Source organism: Poromitra crassiceps (assembly GCF_964638095.1).
Source record: "Poromitra crassiceps genome assembly, chromosome: 9".
In the NCBI taxonomy this organism is placed as follows: Eukaryota; Metazoa; Chordata; class Actinopteri; order Beryciformes; family Melamphaidae; genus Poromitra; species Poromitra crassiceps.
The window spans coordinates 26,274,433-26,295,185 of record NC_139630.1 but is presented as its reverse complement, the minus strand read 5'-3'; the positions used below and the strand labels follow the sequence as shown (position 1 = coordinate 26,295,185).

General features: G+C 44.7%; 1 protein-coding gene across 3 annotated transcripts in view; it reads right to left on the bottom strand.

Annotated features, from left to right (window-relative positions):
- Window positions 1–20,753, bottom strand: part of ppp2r5cb (protein phosphatase 2, regulatory subunit B', gamma b) — a 48,414-nt gene that overhangs the window by 16,887 nt on the left and 10,774 nt on the right. For 2 of the 3 annotated variants that reach the window (XM_083642578.1, XM_083642577.1), the window contains exon 4: window positions 6,529–6,728. In XM_083642578.1, the coding sequence (XP_083498704.1) occupies window positions 6,529–6,728 (200 nt within the window). Of the gene's footprint in view, window positions 1–6,528; window positions 6,729–14,151; window positions 14,295–20,753 lie in introns of those variants that run through there. The other variant, XM_083642579.1, reaches the window with a different exon arrangement.

Below are 20,753 nucleotides of genomic sequence, written 5' to 3'. Positions count from 1 at the left end.
CGTGTGTGGGAAAGGGGGGCGGATCAAGTCACTTTTTTCTTTCTTCCTTTCATTCAAAGCATTAAAAAACATAATTACCTCTTTTTATGACAATACACATGACAAGTTTGAATCTCACATTGGGGCATTTGCTCTAACAGGGCACATTATCACAGTACAGTAGAGCCATATGAAATCAGTTTTATTTTTGTCCAAATTCCGTTTTTTCCATGTTAATTTTAATTTAGGGGTTAGGAGCGAAATTTTTGTTCTTTTTTTGATGACTTGGCTCTCTCAGACAGTCTCTTCGACATGTATCTCAAGGTAAAAACTAAGTTGTGAGGTGCAGTAAGGGTCCCACGCAAGACCGACCCCCCCTCTCAAAACACCTCTAGGCCTATTTTACAATTATGAAATCATTTAGGTCACTACGATCATTAGATCTACTTCTTATTTTGATAATTAGGCCTACTTTTATCAATTTCGGCCAAATTATGGAAAATTCTGCAATATTCCATGTTTTACAGTTGATTCCCTTTTTATTACCAAATTCAATGATTCCGTCCGTTTTTTCCATTTTGCAGGAATCATATGGTGGAGAAATGTTCACACTAAGCATCATAAGTTAAACAAAATAAAAGTTAAAAAAAGTTAACCTGGGGAACAATTCAAGTCAATGACACTTAAGTTATCAATTTTGGTACAGTGAAAATATTTGATTCTGAACTCTATACGTATAGTATCTAGGGGTGTCAAAAATAATCGATTATAAGATGCATCGCGATGCGGACGTGCACGATTCTGCATCGATTCACAAATGTCAAAAATCGATTATTAATTTTTTATTTATTTTTAATAATCAAATAAAATATAATGGAAGAACATGCAGTTGTTTATTTTAATTATGGATCATAATACAATGCAATTCCAAATGCACTTTTATTTTAAAAGTAGCCACAGTGAGAAAAAATAAAGTGAGAAAAAATAAATCATGTATTGCGGAAAAAAGTGATGCATCGATTTAAGATGCATCGATAATCGTACTCGAATCAAATCGTAGCCCTCTGAATCGTAATCGAATCGAATCGTGAGGCCAGTGAAGATTCACCGCCCTAATAGTATCTTGAGCCTGTGCATATCACCCTTGAAGATTAGCACTGTGATATAATTTAGCTGTGATCCATTTAATTAAGGAGATCTTTCTGCTCGAGTCACAAATTGGAAAACCAGTCAAGCAAACCTGTTTGACAAACGAGGACATGGAGCACATGCAGGGGCACGACAGAATGTCAACACCTTTTAGAATGCCACTTACAGGCATTCTTCTGTCCGTCGCTTTTCCTCCTCTAATGCACTTTTGCTTTCCTTCCAACCAGCTTATGTGAGTGATATATTTGCCAAAACACATGATATCATATAGAGGCCATTTACTAGGGGTGGGGGGGGGTCGATACACCATAGTATCGCGATATTTTGCCTGACGATATTGTATCCATATTTGGACGCCAAGTATCGATATAAAAATAAAAATAAAGAAATTGTGCAAGCCATGCCAGGCCAGGCCACCGGGCATCTGCCTGAAGCGCCCGATGTTGCAGTCTGCGCCTGCAGTGGCGTATTGAGTCCAGAGAAGCTTAATAATGTAGCCTACCGGTACTGTACATGTGGGGCAAAAACAAAACAAAACAAAAAAAACACTGCATGTTTTACTTCTGGTGAGGTCAAGGAAAAGGTAGGAAAAGTAGTTAGACAATATATCGAAATATCGCAATATTCAATATATCGTAATACTAGCGATATAGTATTGCGATCCGTGAGCGGCTGCTTCTGGGACGCGGGTCAGGGTTGTAATCGGCCTCGGCTGGGTCTACTGGGCGAGGGTGTATGATGTTGACAGACCCGAAACACCCCACCACGACCCCAGTTAACATCACTGATGACGCGTCCCAGCGCATGCTGTAGCATGTATATTTGAACAAGCATATCGCAATATCGCAATACTATCGTATCGTGACTCAAGTATCGTTTTAGTATCGTATCATGGGCATCTGGTGATTCCCACCCCTACCATTTACACCTGGCACTAACATGATCAGATTGCAATCGGATAGTGCTTGACCACATTAGCCTGATTTCATTTACACCTGGCGTTAAACATGCGATCAGATTGCAACCTGATCACAGAAAACGCATGTTAATGCCAGGTGTAAATGGCCTCTAAGACACTTCTGCTATTATCCCAGGCTGAGCACCTATGTAGAAAGCTGACTTGGATTTTCAAAGGGGGGAAAAAAGGCAGGTAGTAACATAACAATGTACCTACTATTCCTGCAGGATGCTCAACAGGTGATTGTGGCATTCTCAAACACTGCCCCCCCGTATCGATCGATCAAACCTACACTCACCTCCTCTACTGCAGTTAGACGTGCACTTATCCAAGGTGAGAAATGAACACTTGACATTGCCAAATGTAGGTAAACATTACTTAGCACTGGCTGGAAAGTCTACTGTACCTGCCACTTCGACAAAACATTGTCTCAATTCCAAAAAACAATTTTACAGATAAAACAGATGCTTTTGCACAGCCACAATGTCGCCGGTGGCTGTTAAAACAGCCACTGGCAGTGTAGGAAATTAGCCAGGGACAAGGGCAAAAATGCCCCAAGAAATCTCAGAATGCCCCTAAAAACCGTGATCGAGGGGCCAAAATTGGCCCCAAGATTTGGATCATTTTATTTACATTAAATTAATTTCCATTTCTATCTCTAACACACACTCGGCACCTGCGAGCTGTTTGCCAGAAGAAAATGATGAAGAACACACTGACAACCCACTTACACCTGGTCTTGTTGGCGATGTATCATTATAAAACAAACAATGGCAATCCTGAAGTTGTTTGTGTGTCTGTGACCCCCCCAGTCTTTAAATGTGACCTGTATCCGGATAAGTTATCTGGATAAGGAAAGACGCATGCTAATGCAAGGTGTAAAATGCATCCGTGACCAGGATGTGATCAGAACTCACTGAGGCCATTTACACCTGGCGCTAACATGCATTTTCTGTGATCAGATTGCAATCAGATTGTGTTTTATCACTTGAAATGCCAGGTGTAAACACACCCAAAACGCATTGAAGAAGGATTTCAATCTGATCGGCCAAACCACCTCCGGAGGTGGTCAGGGATGCATTGTGTACACATTGAACACAAGTGTAAATGCAATGTGTCCTCTCAATCTGGATACAGCAACTTTATGCGGATTGAGAGGACAACCATTTCTGCAATCGGATTGCAATCAGATTGCAGAAAATGCATGTTAACGCCGGGTGTAAATGGAATCAGGCTGAAGTGATAAAATACAATCTGATTGCAATCTGATGGCAGAAAACGCATGTTAACGCCAGGTGTAAATGGCCTCACTGACCTGACCACATCTGTCAGATCGCTTACACCCCATTTACAGTACACCTGGTATTTAAATGCAACCATTATCCAGATAACATGCGGATACAGGTCACATTTAAAAACCAGGTGTAGACGGGCTGTCACTACGGTCGCAGACACACAAACAACTTCTGCAACTTCAGGATTGCCATTGTTTTGTAATGATACATTTCAAGGATTTTTCAAGCAGTTTTCAAGCAATAAAGCCTGCGGGGGAAAAAAGAGATAAAACAAAAATGTATTCAAGTACGCAGGTTACCTAGGCGACCAGCCGCATATTTGAGCTACGAACGCCTGTGAGAGCACACTCAAGACACTCCCTCCAGAGTGCCGTACACCAGAGATCAAGACAGACTCGCTCATGATCCTAAAGTTCTATCGTTTATATTCTTAGTATAGAAGCCATTTCGTTCACCACCACCAGAGAATGGGACTTCATCCCAAAGTCGAACCAAAATACTGTGCTGGAGCTTCAACAGTGTGGCCATCAACTGTGCTCTGAGAGAACAAGGACTTTGTGTGATAAAATATTGTGTAGTTCCCCCCCTTACCATAAGAATACACTCTTTATGGTTATAAAGGAGTTAGTCGTGTCAATCTCCACACTTTGATGATGAAAGCCATCGGTGGACTTCAAAGTGTCCTTGTGGTTAACGGGGCAAAGGGCAGGGGGCAGCCAGGAATAAGAGGATATTTTCATGCTGATTTGGCAGCAGCACAGCCTTGCATTTTCTGCTACACTGATCAAATGCAGCGAGGACAAGGAGAATGGAGGTAAACGTGCACCTTGATCATCTGCAGTTTAGCATGTGGCATTGAGGCAGGGCTTTGATTCAGATCAAAGGCTTTTTTTTTTACATTTGACTGGGGAAAGCAAACCGGGCACCAGAACACATCCAGGCCACGCCCACCACAACCTCAGTGGAACCTATTTCAATCAATTAAAGGTACAGTAGCGCGGCAGGTGGACCGGCGACTGAGTACAGCGCAAGAGGGTTCAGAATGATCTGCATAAGTAGTCGCTACGGATCCTCTTATCTAGAGCAACCTCATAAAGGACAGCACTCTGCAAGCACCACTAAGTGATCACTGGAGATAACTGATCACTGGAGGAAGTAAGTAAGTAAGTAAGTAAGTACCGTAAATTCCGGACTATAAGGCGCACCGGTATATAAGCCGCACCTTCAAAGTTGACTATTTTTTTCTTATATAAGCCGCACCGGACTATAAGCCGCGGGTGTTTTAATGGTATTTTTTGTTTTTTTTACAGTGCACACAGTGTCCGCGGTGTGGTGAAAAGAGGGCAAGAGAGGAAATTAAAACAGAAGTGGATTTATAGTTAGAAAGAGTGCTAAAGAAGAGAGAATTCCGTTTTTTATTTTTTTATTTTAGTTACTCACAGTACTATTGACCAGTCCAACTCAAAAGATATTCGGCAGTTTCACTTTGAGCTCTTGTTCCGCCGCTGTCCATCAATGGTTATGACGAGTCTCGCTGGGTACAGTACGCCAAAGCGATATCCATTGACTTTAACCTTTTCGATGATGCTGTTGTATGTTGCGCGTTTCTGTTGCACCAACGCGGAGAGGTCCTGCCGGACGAAAAAGCGCGTACCCTCCCAGGTGAGGGGCTTCTTCCCCGCAGCCTGGAGGATGAGTTGACGGTCGGGCCAGCGGAGTAGGCAGATGAAGATGGCCCTCGGTGGCAGGCCGGGGTCTGGACGTGGCCGAGGCGCCCGGTGTGCCCTGTCCACCTCTGGTGGTTTCTCGCCTTCCTTCAGGTCCAGGATGTAACACAGGATTTTGCCACGAAACGACGAAAGCGTCCATGTCACCAATCTCAGCTCCCTCTTTTACATTGATCAGGCGAATGTTATTTCTTTTACTCCTGCTGATTAAGTCATCAACCTGCGTGTGCAGGGTTTCATTCGGTTTACGTTTTCAAACTTGTTTTCAAGCTGCTCAAACCTCTGAGCGATGTCGGACTTAATCGATAGTGTTTCACGGAGTAAAAGTTTAGCCCAAGCCGTGTATCTCCAGCCTCCAGCAGGTGAGTCATTTCCTCATTCATGGCGGTGATTGCTTGTCTTTTTCTTTCTGCTTACCTGTGTTGTGTTATGTTATGTTATGTTATGTTGTTAAAAGAGGGCAAGAGAGGAAATTAAAACAGAAGTGGATTTATAGTTAGAAAGAGTGCTAAAAAAGAGAGATTTTTTTTTTTTTTTTGGAAAAAATCCATAGATAAGCCGCACCGTTATATAAGCCGCAGGGGCCAAAAAAGGCCAAAAAACGGGAAAAAAGCCGCGGCTTATAGTCCGGAATTTACGGTAAATAAATAAATAAATAAATAAATAAATAAATAAATAAATAAATAAATAAATAAATAAATAAATAGATAGATAGATAGATAGATAGATAGATAGATAGATAGATAAATACATACATAAATAACTTAAATAAATAACTAATAATGTCCAATAAAATAACACTGTTTTATTATATCGGCAGCCATACTAGAATTGACTTGGAGCAATAGCTACAGAATAGCTTAGCCGAGTCTAAAAGGGTAACAGTAGAGGTTTATGTGACACAGATCCTTTGGTTCAAACAGAGGACAGTGATGCTCATGTGAGTTTCCTATGACTCCGTCCAGAGCAAGACGTACACTATATAAGAATGGGTCTGAAATAACCAGCAAGTACTCCTGCCAATGGCAACCACAGTAGCCTCTCTTCCCATGGTGCAGAAATAGAATAAAACCCAGATGAAAACAGCAGATCTACGCGTTTATAAATGGCAGACCATTTTGTAGTTCTTAATGGCATATCAAATGGATTGAGGGATGCTTTTTATGTTACCATGCTGTTAGCCATAATGGACGATTGTGACTGATAATTTAGCAATTTAGCGCACATCTTCATACGTATTTTAAAGACAGTTCAACATACATTTCTGATTTCAGATGAGTTGCAATCAATCCAGCACTCTATGCAGGCTGAAACAGTTCCTATGAATTATTTGCAAATGCCATTTGACTTGAAGTGTGACTTCATCCCTGTACTAACCCAACATGCATCCCCGAAAAACGCATTGTGTTTCAGCACTGACCATGTGGACCACCTCTGGGTAGATGGGCTCTGTGATGACATTCCTGTTGTGGGTGATGTACTCCACCATCTCGCTCAGCGCCGCCCGCTTCACCTCCTTCCATTTCAGATCGCTCAGTGGGTCTGAAACAAAGTCGAAGAGGACGCAGCACTGCCGCAACTTCTGGATGAACAGCTTCTCCTGCTCTGCAGGCGGAACATCTACAAGACGGAGAGGGAAGAAGGAGGAGGAGGACGGGAGGGTCGGGAGATAAGGAGTCAGTAATCGTGTGTGTGAAGATTTCTGCTTCGGCTTCAACAAAGTTCCCCAATGTTCTTTACAAGACAGATCGCTAATTCCATTTGACACCAGAGAGAACACCAGCGAGGTGTTTTCCAAAGAAACTGTATCTGAAATCTGGCTCTCACACTCTCTGTGTGTGTGTGTGTGTGTGTGTGCGTGTGCGTGCGTGTGTGTGTTAGGGCTGTGAATCTTCACTGGCCTCACGATTCGATTACGATTCAGAGGGCTACGATTCGATTCGATCACGATTATCGATGCATCTTAATAAAAGTGCATTTGGAATTGCATTGTATTATGATCCATAATTAAAATAAACAACTGCATGTACTTCCATTATATTTTATTTGATTAAAAAAATAATAATAATAATAATCGATTTTTGACATTTGTGAATCGATGCAGAATCGTGCACGTCTGCATCGCGATGCATCTTATAATCGATTATTTTTGACAGCCCTCGTGTGTGTGTGTCTGTGTGTGTGTGTGTGCGTGCAGGGGGACGGGGATATGAGGTTAAAGCTTAATTATGTAACAAAGGCATGTTCACTTGCACTGGACACTGTCAATAGAGAGGCAAAGTGAACGTCACTTCCTGCTTCAGCACTGTACCAGAGATTTTCTTCTGCAATTTATTTTCCCATAGACATTTTGTAAAATGCTTATAAACATAGTTTTACTTGGTCAAACCAAACGGTTCAGCTATATTTAGAATCGGGGGAGACCATAGAACATTTCACTCGGACCAAAAAAAACAAAAAAAAACATCGAAAAAATATTTTCTTGAAACCCGCAATTATTTTACGTTTTGGTCCGAGTGAACTGTTATGCGATCTCTCCTGTTTCTAAACATATCTGAACCGTTTGGTTTGAACAAGTCAAACTATTTTTTATACGCATTTTACGAAATGTCTATGGGAAAATAAATGGCGGATGAAAATCTCTGGTACAGTGCTGAAGCAGGAAGTGACGTTCCACTTTGGCTCTCTATGTTAGTCATTGTTCATCTGTTACACTTGCAATGGTGTAGTTCATTAGTCAACATGTAGCGACTTGGAGCAAAGACTTCCTAAATTGCCAATTCACTCATTCCAAGACTGTCATCACCAGTGCCACTAAATAAATAAAAAATAAAAAACGTCCTAAATCGACCTCCAGGAATATTGTGGCACACCTGACCTGTCCACCTATAATCGTTACCTTTTCAATAATCAATGCAACTCATTGTAGCCAATTGCACACTCATCAATGTCAACGAGCCATCCGTCATGCTGTGCCTACGTGCTGTGCATGCGTTAACGAGCACACAACCGCAACCTCAAACCAATCAATCATTATTACAAAGCTGTCAAAACATTGTCACTCTTATTATTATTATAGGCTACAGTCTGTAGAGATGACAGTGCTGGAAAGCGGACTTTCACTAAAGCAAAAAAACAATGTTACATTTTAATTTTTTCATTCATTTTTTTTACACTACAGTTTTGGTTAGGCTACTAGTATAATAAATATATGCTTTATTATATGTTTTCCATCTAACTTACCAAGCACCTGGGATGTGAAAGCCTGGAGCTTCTTTGACTTTGAAGGTTTTAAGGAAAACAGGAAGATGAACACACAACGCCTCCTTTTTGACAACACTAAGTGACGCTCTCCTGCTCAAAGAGTTTGCCTCAATAGGCTACATGCACAACTTTTTTACTTCCTGAAATTAGTACAGCTTCTTTATTTCCTGTCCTACACTATTGGATGAACTGATTAATCAGGTGTGCCTGATCATTGTTGTGACTGCAGCACACCTGACATTAATCAGTTCATCCAATAGTGATGACAGGAAATGAAGAAGCTGTACTAATTTCAGGAAGTAGTGGAGTTGTGCATGTAGCCCATTGGTCAGATGTCCAAACCACAAAACTTACCCTGAAACCAAATCGAGTAAATTTCCCTATCAATATTACTGAGATTCTAACATTATATTACTAATTTATGTTCACTCAATAATGGGGATTGCCGAATTCAAACAGAAAATGTCAAAACTTATACAAATCAAGGGCCACACTGTAGGTAGGTTTTATGCCTTCTTCCTTCACAGTCTATGCTTTCTGAGTCAGTCCACTCTCACCGTGAACAATCTGAATGTGTACATCACCATGGCGACCACTGCCAGGGACAGGACTTTGGACTAGGGGGGGGTGACCACCACTGCTAATAGAAATGTATCCAGCCAGCTGGATACTGGGTCAGTTTGAATCGTATCCTGCTGATTTGCTGATGCTATCAAACTGTACTGTGTCAGTCTTATACTGACATACATGAAACCAACTAACTGTGTAAAAAACTAACTGTGTAAAACTAAGCCAATCTAGGAGTCATGATGAGAAAACAACTCGGATCAATTAGCCAACCCGTTTTCTTCACAACATTTAATATAAATCCAAGTGAAACCTAAAAGATAGTAGTAGCATCATGCTGCTATTATCCTTGCAAAAGGTTTAGATGAGCAACAATTAGGACCTGCAGTGCAACGCAGTACAACTTTATCATGACGACAACAACACATTCCCAGCGGATGCAGCAAGCTGTTCACACACACACACAATACAAAACCTGTACACACACAGCTAATAGCTAACGCTAACAGCAGCCTTTCAACACAACACGTCGTGCTGGTTGGTGGACACTTTCCCGGAGCTAGTGGTCAACTGACCCTGATTCTAGAAAACCTTAAAAGCAACTGGCCTTGTTGTTCCTCAGCCCCGGCCCCCAACAGAAATAAGGCTGACTACAGTTAGTACACACAGCCCTGATACAAGACTGAATAGGTATCACAATAACAAGCCATTTTAAAACCGCAGTAGGAAATAGCAGTGACACACTGAATCATACCAGGAGTGAACTGGACGCCACAAGTCAATTTAGCCTCACCTAACATGAAAATACAAACTGTAGACTCAACAGAAAAATGTGCATATTTCAAGCTGTTAGGGGGGCGGTGACTACAGTCGGTGACTACAATATGAAGCAGTCTGGGCCTATTGAATAGCATCATAAGGAAAAAAAAAATTGCATCATAAGGTGAACTCCTATTCAAGAGAATTACAAGAAGGATGAAGATTGAGGACTTTCTCAGCGGTAGTTTGGGGTTATTCCACTTTTTTGAAGTGAATGCTCTGCCTTGTTGATCACATTTTATGATGACAAAAAAGTGGGTTGTGCAACGCAGACTTGTTTCAATTGAAATAAAAATGCAGTAGCTGCCACTACACACAGGTACAACTTGCAAAATTAAATTAAAATGACTTTTTTTGCACTCAGGGTCATGGTGATGCAGGCAAGGTTTTTCTAAAACGGTCAACTTTCATGTAAAATGGTGCTGGCCTGGCAGTTGACAATCTATTACACAATCACTGATGTTCACTTATCAGCCATATGAAGGGGCACTGTGTCCAATGATGGATGAGTCCAAAACCTTGAGCTGACCTTCAAATGTACTGAACCACCAGGGAGGTTGTCAAAAGTATCGATAGTATCGAGAAGTACTGAACATTTGAATGGGATACAATACTCATTTGCAACGGGTATCGACAGTATTGATAAGTATCAATACTAAAAAATTTAAACGGGTACAATACTCATTTGCAACCATTTCGATACAATCAGTGCTTTCTTTTAATGAAATTGGTGGGTATCTGTTGCTTCAACAAGCTAAACGTGTTCTGATAGGTTGATGTCTAGATCAGGGTTAATCTGCTGTCTAAATTCAAAGTTTGATCAGGCCTAGATTATGGAGAAGTGTGCGTCTGTCCGTCCATCTGTCTATCTTTATGTTTATGCCTCTTGATGTGTCGTCACCCCCCCCCCCCCCTTCCCGTGGTATCGAAAAATGGTATGGAGTATGATATTTTCCTGGGTATCGTATCGGTATCGAAGTAGAAATGATAGTATCGTGACATCCCTACAACCAACCAAGAGGTCTACCTCAAGCCTGCTCCTGTTCTCCTGTTAACACAACCAACCAAGAGGTCTACCTCAAGCCTGCTCCTGTTCTCCTGTTAACACAACCAACCAAGAGGTCCACCTCAAGCCTGCTCCTGTTCTCCTGTTAAAGGGGCGTTCACACCGAGATATTTATTTTTCGCTCTGTCGCTCAAGTCAACCCTTTGGAATCGCTCTGTCGCTCTGTTTAAATCGCTCATCAACAGGCACACGAAATGACGGACATGTGGGGGATATAACGTTACGCAATGTCATGATATTTGTCCACTACGAGCCACCGTCATTGTTTACAAGCTAAAGCCTATCAGCGTGCTCCTAATGCGAGCTGCATACCGGTAGTACAGACTTCACTTCATGTCAGCTGTCAGCCTGTCAATGCGGTTTGTTGCCACACAATAAACCAGCGGTTTGTTCCAAGCCAGTGTGATCCTTGACTCGCTCTCACACGGCAGCCAATCAGCATTGAACAGCGAGCGACTGATGCCAGCGTATTTTCGCTCGAGTTGGGATATTTCATCTCGGGCAACGAGCGTATTTTCTCCCTGTCGCTCTGTCTCTGCCGCTCGGACGCCCAGCGATTATTCTCCCAGGCGAATATACGCTCAATCGCTCGTTTGCATTGACTTTGTATGTAAACTCGATGCCAGCGACACACTTTAATAGGTCGGTGTGAACGCAGCTTAACACAACCAACCAAGAGGTACCGTCTACCTCAAGCCTGCTCCTGTTCTCCTGTTACACAACTAGAGTTTCTGTACACGCCTAAAATATTAAGGGACATGATGATCATGTGCAACTGCAGACTTCACACACACAGCAGGTCCGTCTGCACTGCTGGGCCCAGAACCTTCACACACACACACAGCAGGCCCGTCTGCACGGCTGGGACCAGAACCTTCACACACACACAGCAGCCCGTCTGCACGGCTGGGCCCAGAACCTTCACACACACACACAGCAGGCCCATCTGCACGGCTGGGCCCAGAACCTTCACACACACACACAGCAGGCCCGTCTGCACGGCTGGGCCCAGAACCTTCACACACACACACAGCAGGCCCATCTGCACGGCTGGGCCCAGAACCTTCACACACACACACAGCAGGCCCGTCTGCACGGCTGGGCCCAGAACCTTCACACACACACACAGCAGGCCCGTCTGCACGGCTGGGCCCAGAACCTTCACACACACACACACACAGCAGGCCCGTCTGCACGGCTGGGCCCAGAACCTTCACACACACACACAGCAGGCCCGTCTACACGGCTGGGCCCAGAACCTTCACACACACACAGCAGGCCCGTCTGCACGGCTGGGCCCAGAACCTTCACACACACACACAGCAGGCCCGTCTGCACGACTGGGCCCAGAACCTTCACACACACAGCAGGCCCGTCTGCACGGCTGGGCCCAGAACCTTCACACACACACAGCAGGCCCGTCTGCACGGCTGGGCCCAGAACCTTCACACACACACACACAGCAGGCCCATCTGCACGGCTGGGCCCAGAACCTTCACACACACACAGCAGGCCCGTCTGCACGGCTGGGCCCAGAACCTTCACACACACACACAGCAGGCCCATCTGCACGGCTGGGCCCAGAACCTTCACACACACACAGCAGGCCCGTCTGCACGGCTGGGCCCAGAACCTTCACACACACACAGCAGGCGCATCTGCACAGCTGGGCCCAGAACCTTCACACACACACACAGCAGGCCCGTCTGCACGGCTGGGCCCAGAACCTTCACACACACACACAGCGGGCCCGTCTGCACGGCTGGGCCCAGAACCTTCACACACACACACAGCAGGCCCATCTGCACGGCTGGGCCCAGAACTTTCACACACACACACAGCAGGCCCATCTGCACGGCTGGGCCCAGAACCTTCACACACACAGCGGGCCCGTCTGCACGGCTGGGCCCAGAACCTTCACACACACACACAGCGGGCCCGTCTACACGGCTGGGCCCAGAACCTTCACACACACAGCAGGCCCGTCTGCACGGCTGGGCCCAGAACCTTCACACACACACACAGTGGGCCCGTCTGCACGACTGGGCCCAGAACCTTCACACACACACAGCAGGCCCGTCTGCACGGCTGGGCCCAGAACCTTCACACACACAGCGGGCCCGTCTGCACGACTGGGCCCAGAACCTTCACACACACACACACAGCAGGCCCGTCTGCACGGCTGGGCCCAGAACCTCTACTCGCCTACAAGCTTCAGCTTGCAGTCGGGGGGAAACAGCCTATGGAAACAAAATGGCTCTCAGGCATAGATCTGGCATGCCAGTGAGCACTGGGGGGAGAATATGGACCAAACTGCTCGTAGATCAGATCAGGCCGATCCATATAGTCTGCCCCCAATGCAAACAAGAGGTCAATCAATACAATTGTGGGCAGTCTGCGACCGAAATGCCAATATTGACTATAGTTACGCTCAGGCTTTTCCTCTCCTTCAAAACCCTCATGTTGAGTTGAAGGCCTACATGAGGCCACTTTTGCAACCCGCAAGTCACCACAGAAAAACAAAGAACTCAGTGCTTTGCAACAATAGTCTGTAAGGTTGGTAATGCCAGTGCATTAGCACAGTGTGTTTTTGGAGAAGACGTGACTACCGTACATGTTGTTTTGTCCTACTGGAACATTCATTCACAGAAGCAGTGTAGTAGTGCTGCTGCGCCTTCATTCAATGTGTTTCTGTTTTCCACGCTGAACTCAACACACTCAGAATATGTGTTGTGGGTCTCAGGCCCAAGCATCAGGCTTCTCTGACTAAACAGTGAAAAAAAAAACACGGGAATCCGAGTCATCTCGTCTTTTAAAGGCCTACTCTGAAAAACGAGCCGAGCTAGCGTAGCATAGATCTGTCAAGTGACACCACACACACACACACACACACACACACACACACACACGTATACAATACTGACACGCACACCCGCTGACAACAGGCTCTGACCTCACATCCTTTGACATCAACAGTCTTGGTGGGGGATGGGAGACTCAACACTAGCCCTCCTCCTCTCTCTCTCTCTCGCTGTAGCTAAGCTATGCAAAGCACTGGCAAAAGCCTTCCTCGCTGCCTGACATACACAAACAATCCCACACGTCCTGCTCCAAAGATACACAACACGCCACCGAGACAAAGAGGATCATAAACACTCGTAATAACTTCTTTAGAAAAAAAGAAAGATTTTCTTCTACAAGAATCCCATTTAGTAGCTACCGTTGCTAAATGGCAAAAACATTCTGACCCACCTCCCCTCGAAAGCACACACACACACACACACACACACACACACAGAGCAGCTAAGGAGGTAGATAGATTCTCACCTCTAAAATGCATGAGGGCCACAGGCTGGAATGGCCCGTTGGAGCTCTGTGCCTCCAGAACCATCCCGCTGTCGGCTCTAGAACATGCCAACAACATGAGGGAGAGCTGAAGCCGGAGTGAGGAGTGAGGAGGGAGGAGGAGAGCCCGGGCTAAGGCGAGGAGCCAGCCTCCATTTTAGCACAAACACTCGGAGCAGAAAATGAGGCGCCCCTGCTGCTGGAGGGAAGCAGCTTTAGTTTTAGTGATGTCATCATCCCTGGCAGAGGGCCGCCTGGTTGGCCGGCCGCGGTCACGTGGGCCGGGGCTGTCAGAATGCATAAACATGAGGGGAAGGGATTGGCTGGTGGGGCTGAGAGAGGGGAGGGGCGGGACGTTGACTGTGATTGGAGCGAGAGAGCGGCTGGGGTCTGTGTTTGCACGGTGCCAAACTACAGATCAGTTTTAGAGTAGACACACTCTCCTGAGATTTACACAAATACTACGATAACGCCAGAAAAAAAAGAATCCTATACAACACTTAGGCTACATCAAATACTTCACAAATAAATCAAAATAAATCAGGGGGGAAGGAAAAGTGACACTTTTCATCACACACTCGCAGCCACACCCCCAAGTCAACCCACACAACAAGCCACAAGAGACAAGACCACAGTTGATGTAACAAATTACAATACTCAAGTCCAATATCAAAACTTCCAGAGACGGACATACAGGCATGCAAGACATACGGCAACTGAAGAGGTGTTGGACGCATCATATATTAAGAGCTACAACATTATGATATAACCTCGACTTCAACAATAAACTGAGGTTTGTCCAAGACAAGAGACGCTAACAAACAGTGCTTGTTGTCAAATGACAGTCTGTACTCGTCCTGTGACCTGTGTGTGTGTGTGTGTTTGTCGGCCTGACAGATGGCTCTGGGGGAGCACAGCCCCTCGAGCCCAGGTGTATTGAGAGAGGGAGAAACAGGAAGGCAGGAAGTCTCTATGTGAGCAACACAGGATGTGCCGATGCAAGGAGCAACACTCTCTGTCTGTCTCGGCAGCACGGAATACAAACCCCTGCACTGTTGAACAGTTAGAAAGAGAATACTCATGTTGAGCCCGCTCGTGTCATGTCAGTGGTATACAGCAAATGTGTACAGCATTACTTAGGTTTTCCTACCAAGCTTTCAAAGTTCTGCTCAGATACATACAAGCTACTCCTAGTATTTCCACTAGGGACGGGGCCGATCCGATCCAATATCGGTAGGCGATTTGGCACGAATTCACGGATCGGAATTAAAAAAAATAAAAAATAAAAATGTTTTCTTTTATTTTTTGCCCATGTATAATAGTATCCTTCTTTGCCTTGTATATTTTCTTAATTTTGTCTGCTTTTTGCAAGGTATATTAAAAAAAAAAAAAAACTTTAATTGGCCAAATCTTTGCCTATATTGTATAGACGGTTTTAACTTGACAACAAAAACATTCTAAATTGAACCCCCGCTCACTTCCTGTTGCAGTGTTTGCTATGGACAAAAAAGAAAAAAAAACATTCAAGTGCAGGACTGACCATTCTGTGAAAACCGTCTATACAGCTGAGCAGCGAAAACAAAAGTAACGATGTCGAGTGAATATTTCTGCAGTTTGCCGAATGCTGAGAAAAAGGAAGTGCTGTGGGGTTGCGCTCTGGTGAAAACCGTCTATATTCAAGAAAAATATCGGTATCGGCATAATATCAGTATCGGCAGATATCCAAATTCAGGTATCGGAATCGGATCGGAAGTGAAAAAAGTGGATCGGTGCATCCCTAATTTCCACACAGCTGCAAATTAGATCCATTGAAATGCATTCCTCCTGCGCATCTCACATAACCATTATAAGTATAGTATATATTATAAGTATATAATATAAGTCATTCTACCTACTGTGATATTTCTAATGCTAACTGAATAAAAACAACAATTCACCATTCTACTATAGCACAAAAAAGGTTGTTACTATCCTTTCTTTCTGCTGTATAATCCAAGGTGAGCATTCATATATAAACTAAAGGTCCAATTCAGAGTTATATGGCCAGTGTGACCGGTCTGAATTACCTTTTTACAGTCACATTTTAGGATATTTTGATATCATTCAAAGGCCAAAAAAATGGCAGATGCGTAGCAAAATGTTCTCCCTAATTAATTATTGATATTAGTCAAAAGTATGTGATGGTTGGACCCCATTTAGCAGTGTAGTAGTCCATTTGGTACAAGACTAGCTCAGACGTCCAAAACGGTCTACTCTCAATATAGCCTACTGTACATACAGTACATATTCACGACATACGCGTTTCAAAATAAAATAGCTAATTTGAAGTCTTTTTTTTTGTTGCTTAAAATAGCGTGGTTTTGTCTTAGACCTCCCGGGCCAGGCAGAACCATCATGAGGGGCGCATCTGGCCCCGGGCCCGGGCCGCATAATGCCCAGGTCTGCTCTAAATGCTCCTGTGTGGGCCCATGCAGCCAGCAGGCTGGAGCTTCTGACTGAGTCAGACAGTCCAGGGCTATTCTCAGCAGAGGAAAGGGTGTGAATTTGTGAGGTGTCATCATGAGTCTGTCCTGGATGTGATGGAGAGCTCGTTTGGTTTGTGTTTTAGCACAGCTTTCCCAGGATTCACTAGCAGTAGGCCAGCATACATATAAATAGCTGAGTGGTTCATTTATGGGTCGCCTGCTGATCCCTCCATCGCAACGTTACGGTCCTGCGTAGTCTATTTGGAGAAACAGGCCTATCAACATGGTTCAGGACACACGCCCCTTTTAAGAGCAGCTGAACTATCTGTATCATATAGATACATTTCATAGACATCACATCCTTTATTTGGCTGTTACAAAATGGGTAGCTTTGATCCAGCATCTGATGTAGTCAATACAATATAATCCTATAGCCTAGCCTGGTAAGCCTGCCGGTCATGTTAACTCACATTTCATTTCGTTCCACCAGACCGTCTGTCTGGCCTCAACTCTGGGAGGGCTTTCTGCAGAAACTGCAAAGCGGACGAGCCAATCGGCGACCCGCCTCGTAGTTGACGTCGTAACCGACCAATCAGGAACGTCGCTAGCAAAACCGTAATGGTCGCCTCCTTGCCTGTCCGCCTCGAGGAGTAATGTCAATGTTCGTCTAGCTTAAACAGCCATAAAGTGCAGTTATTGCAGAAATAGACTCTAATACACAAGAATCAAACGTACACGAGTATGCAACAGTGGAAAAAAAACTAAACTAAACTTTACCACTATTTCTTCAGAAGTTGTAGCTGTCATAGACTGGTGTTGCATAGTTGATTGCTCTATTGCTGACAAAAATGTGTTAATGTGAGTCGCTTTGGACAAAAGCGTCTGCCAAATGACGTAATGTAATGTAATGAGTTTCTGGGCGGAAAAGACACTGGATCCAATGCTGATTGGCTGAAGGAGTTGTCTGTCAAGGCAAGTACATCGGCCCAACCTCCGCCCACTGCAAAGACTGTTGTGAAGGCTTCAGGCCAGACGGGAACCAAGAACCAAATGAAATGTGAGTTCACGTGACCGGCTGGTTTACCAGGCTACCTATAGCCTGCCCTATACCATGATTACCATGGCAACGGCCCCAACAGTCACACGGCACCTCGGTTCCGGGAAGGGTATTTCCCCGTTCAATAAGAGGAGAGCGCCCGCTACAGGCAACATGGAGGGAAGGTCAACATTGCTCATTTGCATATACAGAGTACTACAGACATTGTAATAGAGACAGTCCGCATGTCTGGGAACGCCCATACAGGCTCTAGGAACGCCCACAATAGACAGGACAGACTGGTTAGCTGGCTCAGCCTGGCTGGGGGCGTGGTCAGGGTGGGGTAAAAACCCCCGTTCTATCCATTCAGCAAAGTTAGAATTTAGCTGCTAGCCCAGCCCAGGCAGACACGATCGGGGATTTAACCACCGCAGTAAACGCACATCTGAGCAGACGTCTTGTGTTCTGCTCTAGAACCCCCAAACCTGTAGTTTAGAGCCGCAGCACCGTCTTTTGGTGAGTCAGCCCATGAGATATATCGGCGCGGTTTTACCCCACTCGCGCGCCAGCCGTTTAACATTTTGTGGGCGTTCCCAGACATATGATGCAAAGCTCATAATGAAAATCAGCAAAGGGACCCTTTAAAGTCGAGCTGAACCCAAAAATGACTTTTCTTTCCTTTTAGTTCAAATACCTGGGTATTCAGTGCACCCATGCCAAAAAAAATAAAAAAATAAAAATTTCTTTAGTTTTTCACACTTTTTCACATCAAAAGTTCATTTTTCAAGATTTCATTCATAACAGTAATCTACAGTTTGAATGAGTATAATGGCACAAACCAGCAAGGAAGTGCCTGCCAACAATTACACACAATAGAATCTATTTCACATCCTAATCGCTTTTGTTTCTTATGCATGACTAAAAGATCAGGGGCTGGGTTAGGTTACCTCACATTAGAGTCTGTCCCAGTTCAAGAATCCCTCACTCTCACCAGCAGGTGGAGCCAAATCCTGTGCGACAGTTTACTTCCATGCAGGAATGGCTCCTCCCTTTTGAAACAGAACACATTGTAGAGGCAACAACAACTGTTGTTGTGCTGTGCCTTTTGGCAAATGTGTCGGCAGTTCAAATGAGACCAGGATCAACTGTCACCTGTCACCTGTCTGAAGTGCTGCCAATGGCCATTGCCATGCCATGCCAAATGCCAATGGCAACGTGCTCCTGGCCGGCCTACCTGCCACCGACATCCGACCGCTTCAGCTCATTCAGAACGCTGCAGCCCGTCTGGTATTCAACCAACCCAAATTCTCTCACGTCACTCCCCTCTTCCAGGAGCTCCACTGGCTTCCCATCTCGGCCCGCATCAAATTCAAGACACTGGTACTGGCCTACAGGGCAGTACACCAGTCAGCTCCCCTGTACCTGCAATCTATGGTCAGGTTCCAAACCTCTCAGCGCTCCCTTCGCTCCCCCACCAGTGCAGGATGCCTCGCCCCTCCTTCGCTACGGGGGCTCAAAAGTCGCTCATCCCGATCTCGACTCTTCTCGTCCCTGGCACCTCGATGGTGGAACGAGCTTCCACCTTCGGTCAGGACGGCTGAATCACTGCCGATCTTTCGGAAAAGACTAAAGACGCACCTTTTCAGGCTCCATCTGGGCCCTTCTTGATCTAACTTCGTTCTCTCTCTTTCTTTATTAAAAAAAGAAAAGAAAAGAAAACTAACCTAAACTTGTACCACTAACCTAAACTTGTACCACTGTTCCTTCAGAAGTTGTAGTTGTCATAGACTGTGCTCCATAGTAGATTGCTCTATTGCTGACAAAAAATGTGTTATTGTAAGTCGCTTTGGATAAAAGCGTCTGCCAAATGACGTAATGTAATGTAATGTAATGTAATGGATCGGACGTTTTTCCTCAAACAACAACAGTGAATTTGTCCCCGTGCTTACGTTACTTGCTGCAGTGAAAAATATCTCCAGCACACATATTGTCGCCAAATTTTGCCAAAATGGACACATTTCTGATTGAACCAAAACCAAACACTCAGCCTGAGCCTATAAACTCCAACATAAGCAGCAGGTCAGCATCTTACTAGAGGAAGCAGCATTGGAACTTATAAAATGACTCAAGGAGGGCAGTTCAACCTACACTGGAATCACAACAAGAGCGGAGCATTAGATCCGAGGGTGAGTTCAGGGGAAAGGCCTACTTGTGTGGTCTGGTCACTGGTCAGGGTTTTCGGTCTCGCCTCCACCTTAGAACTCTCCAGAAGCGTTCCCATCAGGAGGTGCAGAGCATGCCCTGGAACGAAGACAGGCCGAGCAAGGTGCCTGTTTGGACACAGTACTGATACCATCGACTGGGCCCACCGTGGGACTGTTTGGAGAATGTTATCAAAGTTCTCATTGGGGTGTGGGAACTGAACTGAAGCATAAAGTTATGCTTATTTAGTTTCTTGACAATCAGGGCCAAGCTAAAGAATGTACACCGAAGGTAAACATCACTGGAGGAACAACTCCTTTATGTGTCAATTAAGTCTAATCTTGGAGGAGACTGAATGGCGAACAAGTGGCACACATTAACAAAACCATAGCAGCACTCTCCTCAAGTCAGAGATAGTGGCTTAACTGTGTCCTAATGCTCCAAAGGGACACATGGGAGTTTCATTTTGAGAAACCTCGATAAGAACTTTGTATTTTGGACTGATGAGCTAGCTTTTATTGCACTCCTGCTTTTATTGACTCAATCATCTTATTTCCAGTATCAGCTCCACTGCCTGTTATTAAAGTTTAAAACTGTGCTATTTGGACATTTATACTGCCATCATGTACTTATTCTGAACTGTAATTCAGTTATATTTGTTTGTTTTGGATCATGAATTAGGTCAGATCATTTGAATGGATTTGATGATTGCTGGAAAAAAGAACTGGCAAGCGCTGCTGTGTATAAGGCTACATGCTGTGTATAAGGCTACATGCTGTGTATAAGGCTACATGCTGTGTATAAGGCTACATGCTGTGTGTAAGGCTACATGCTGTGTATAAGGCTACATGCTGTGTATAAGGCTACATGCTGTGTATAAG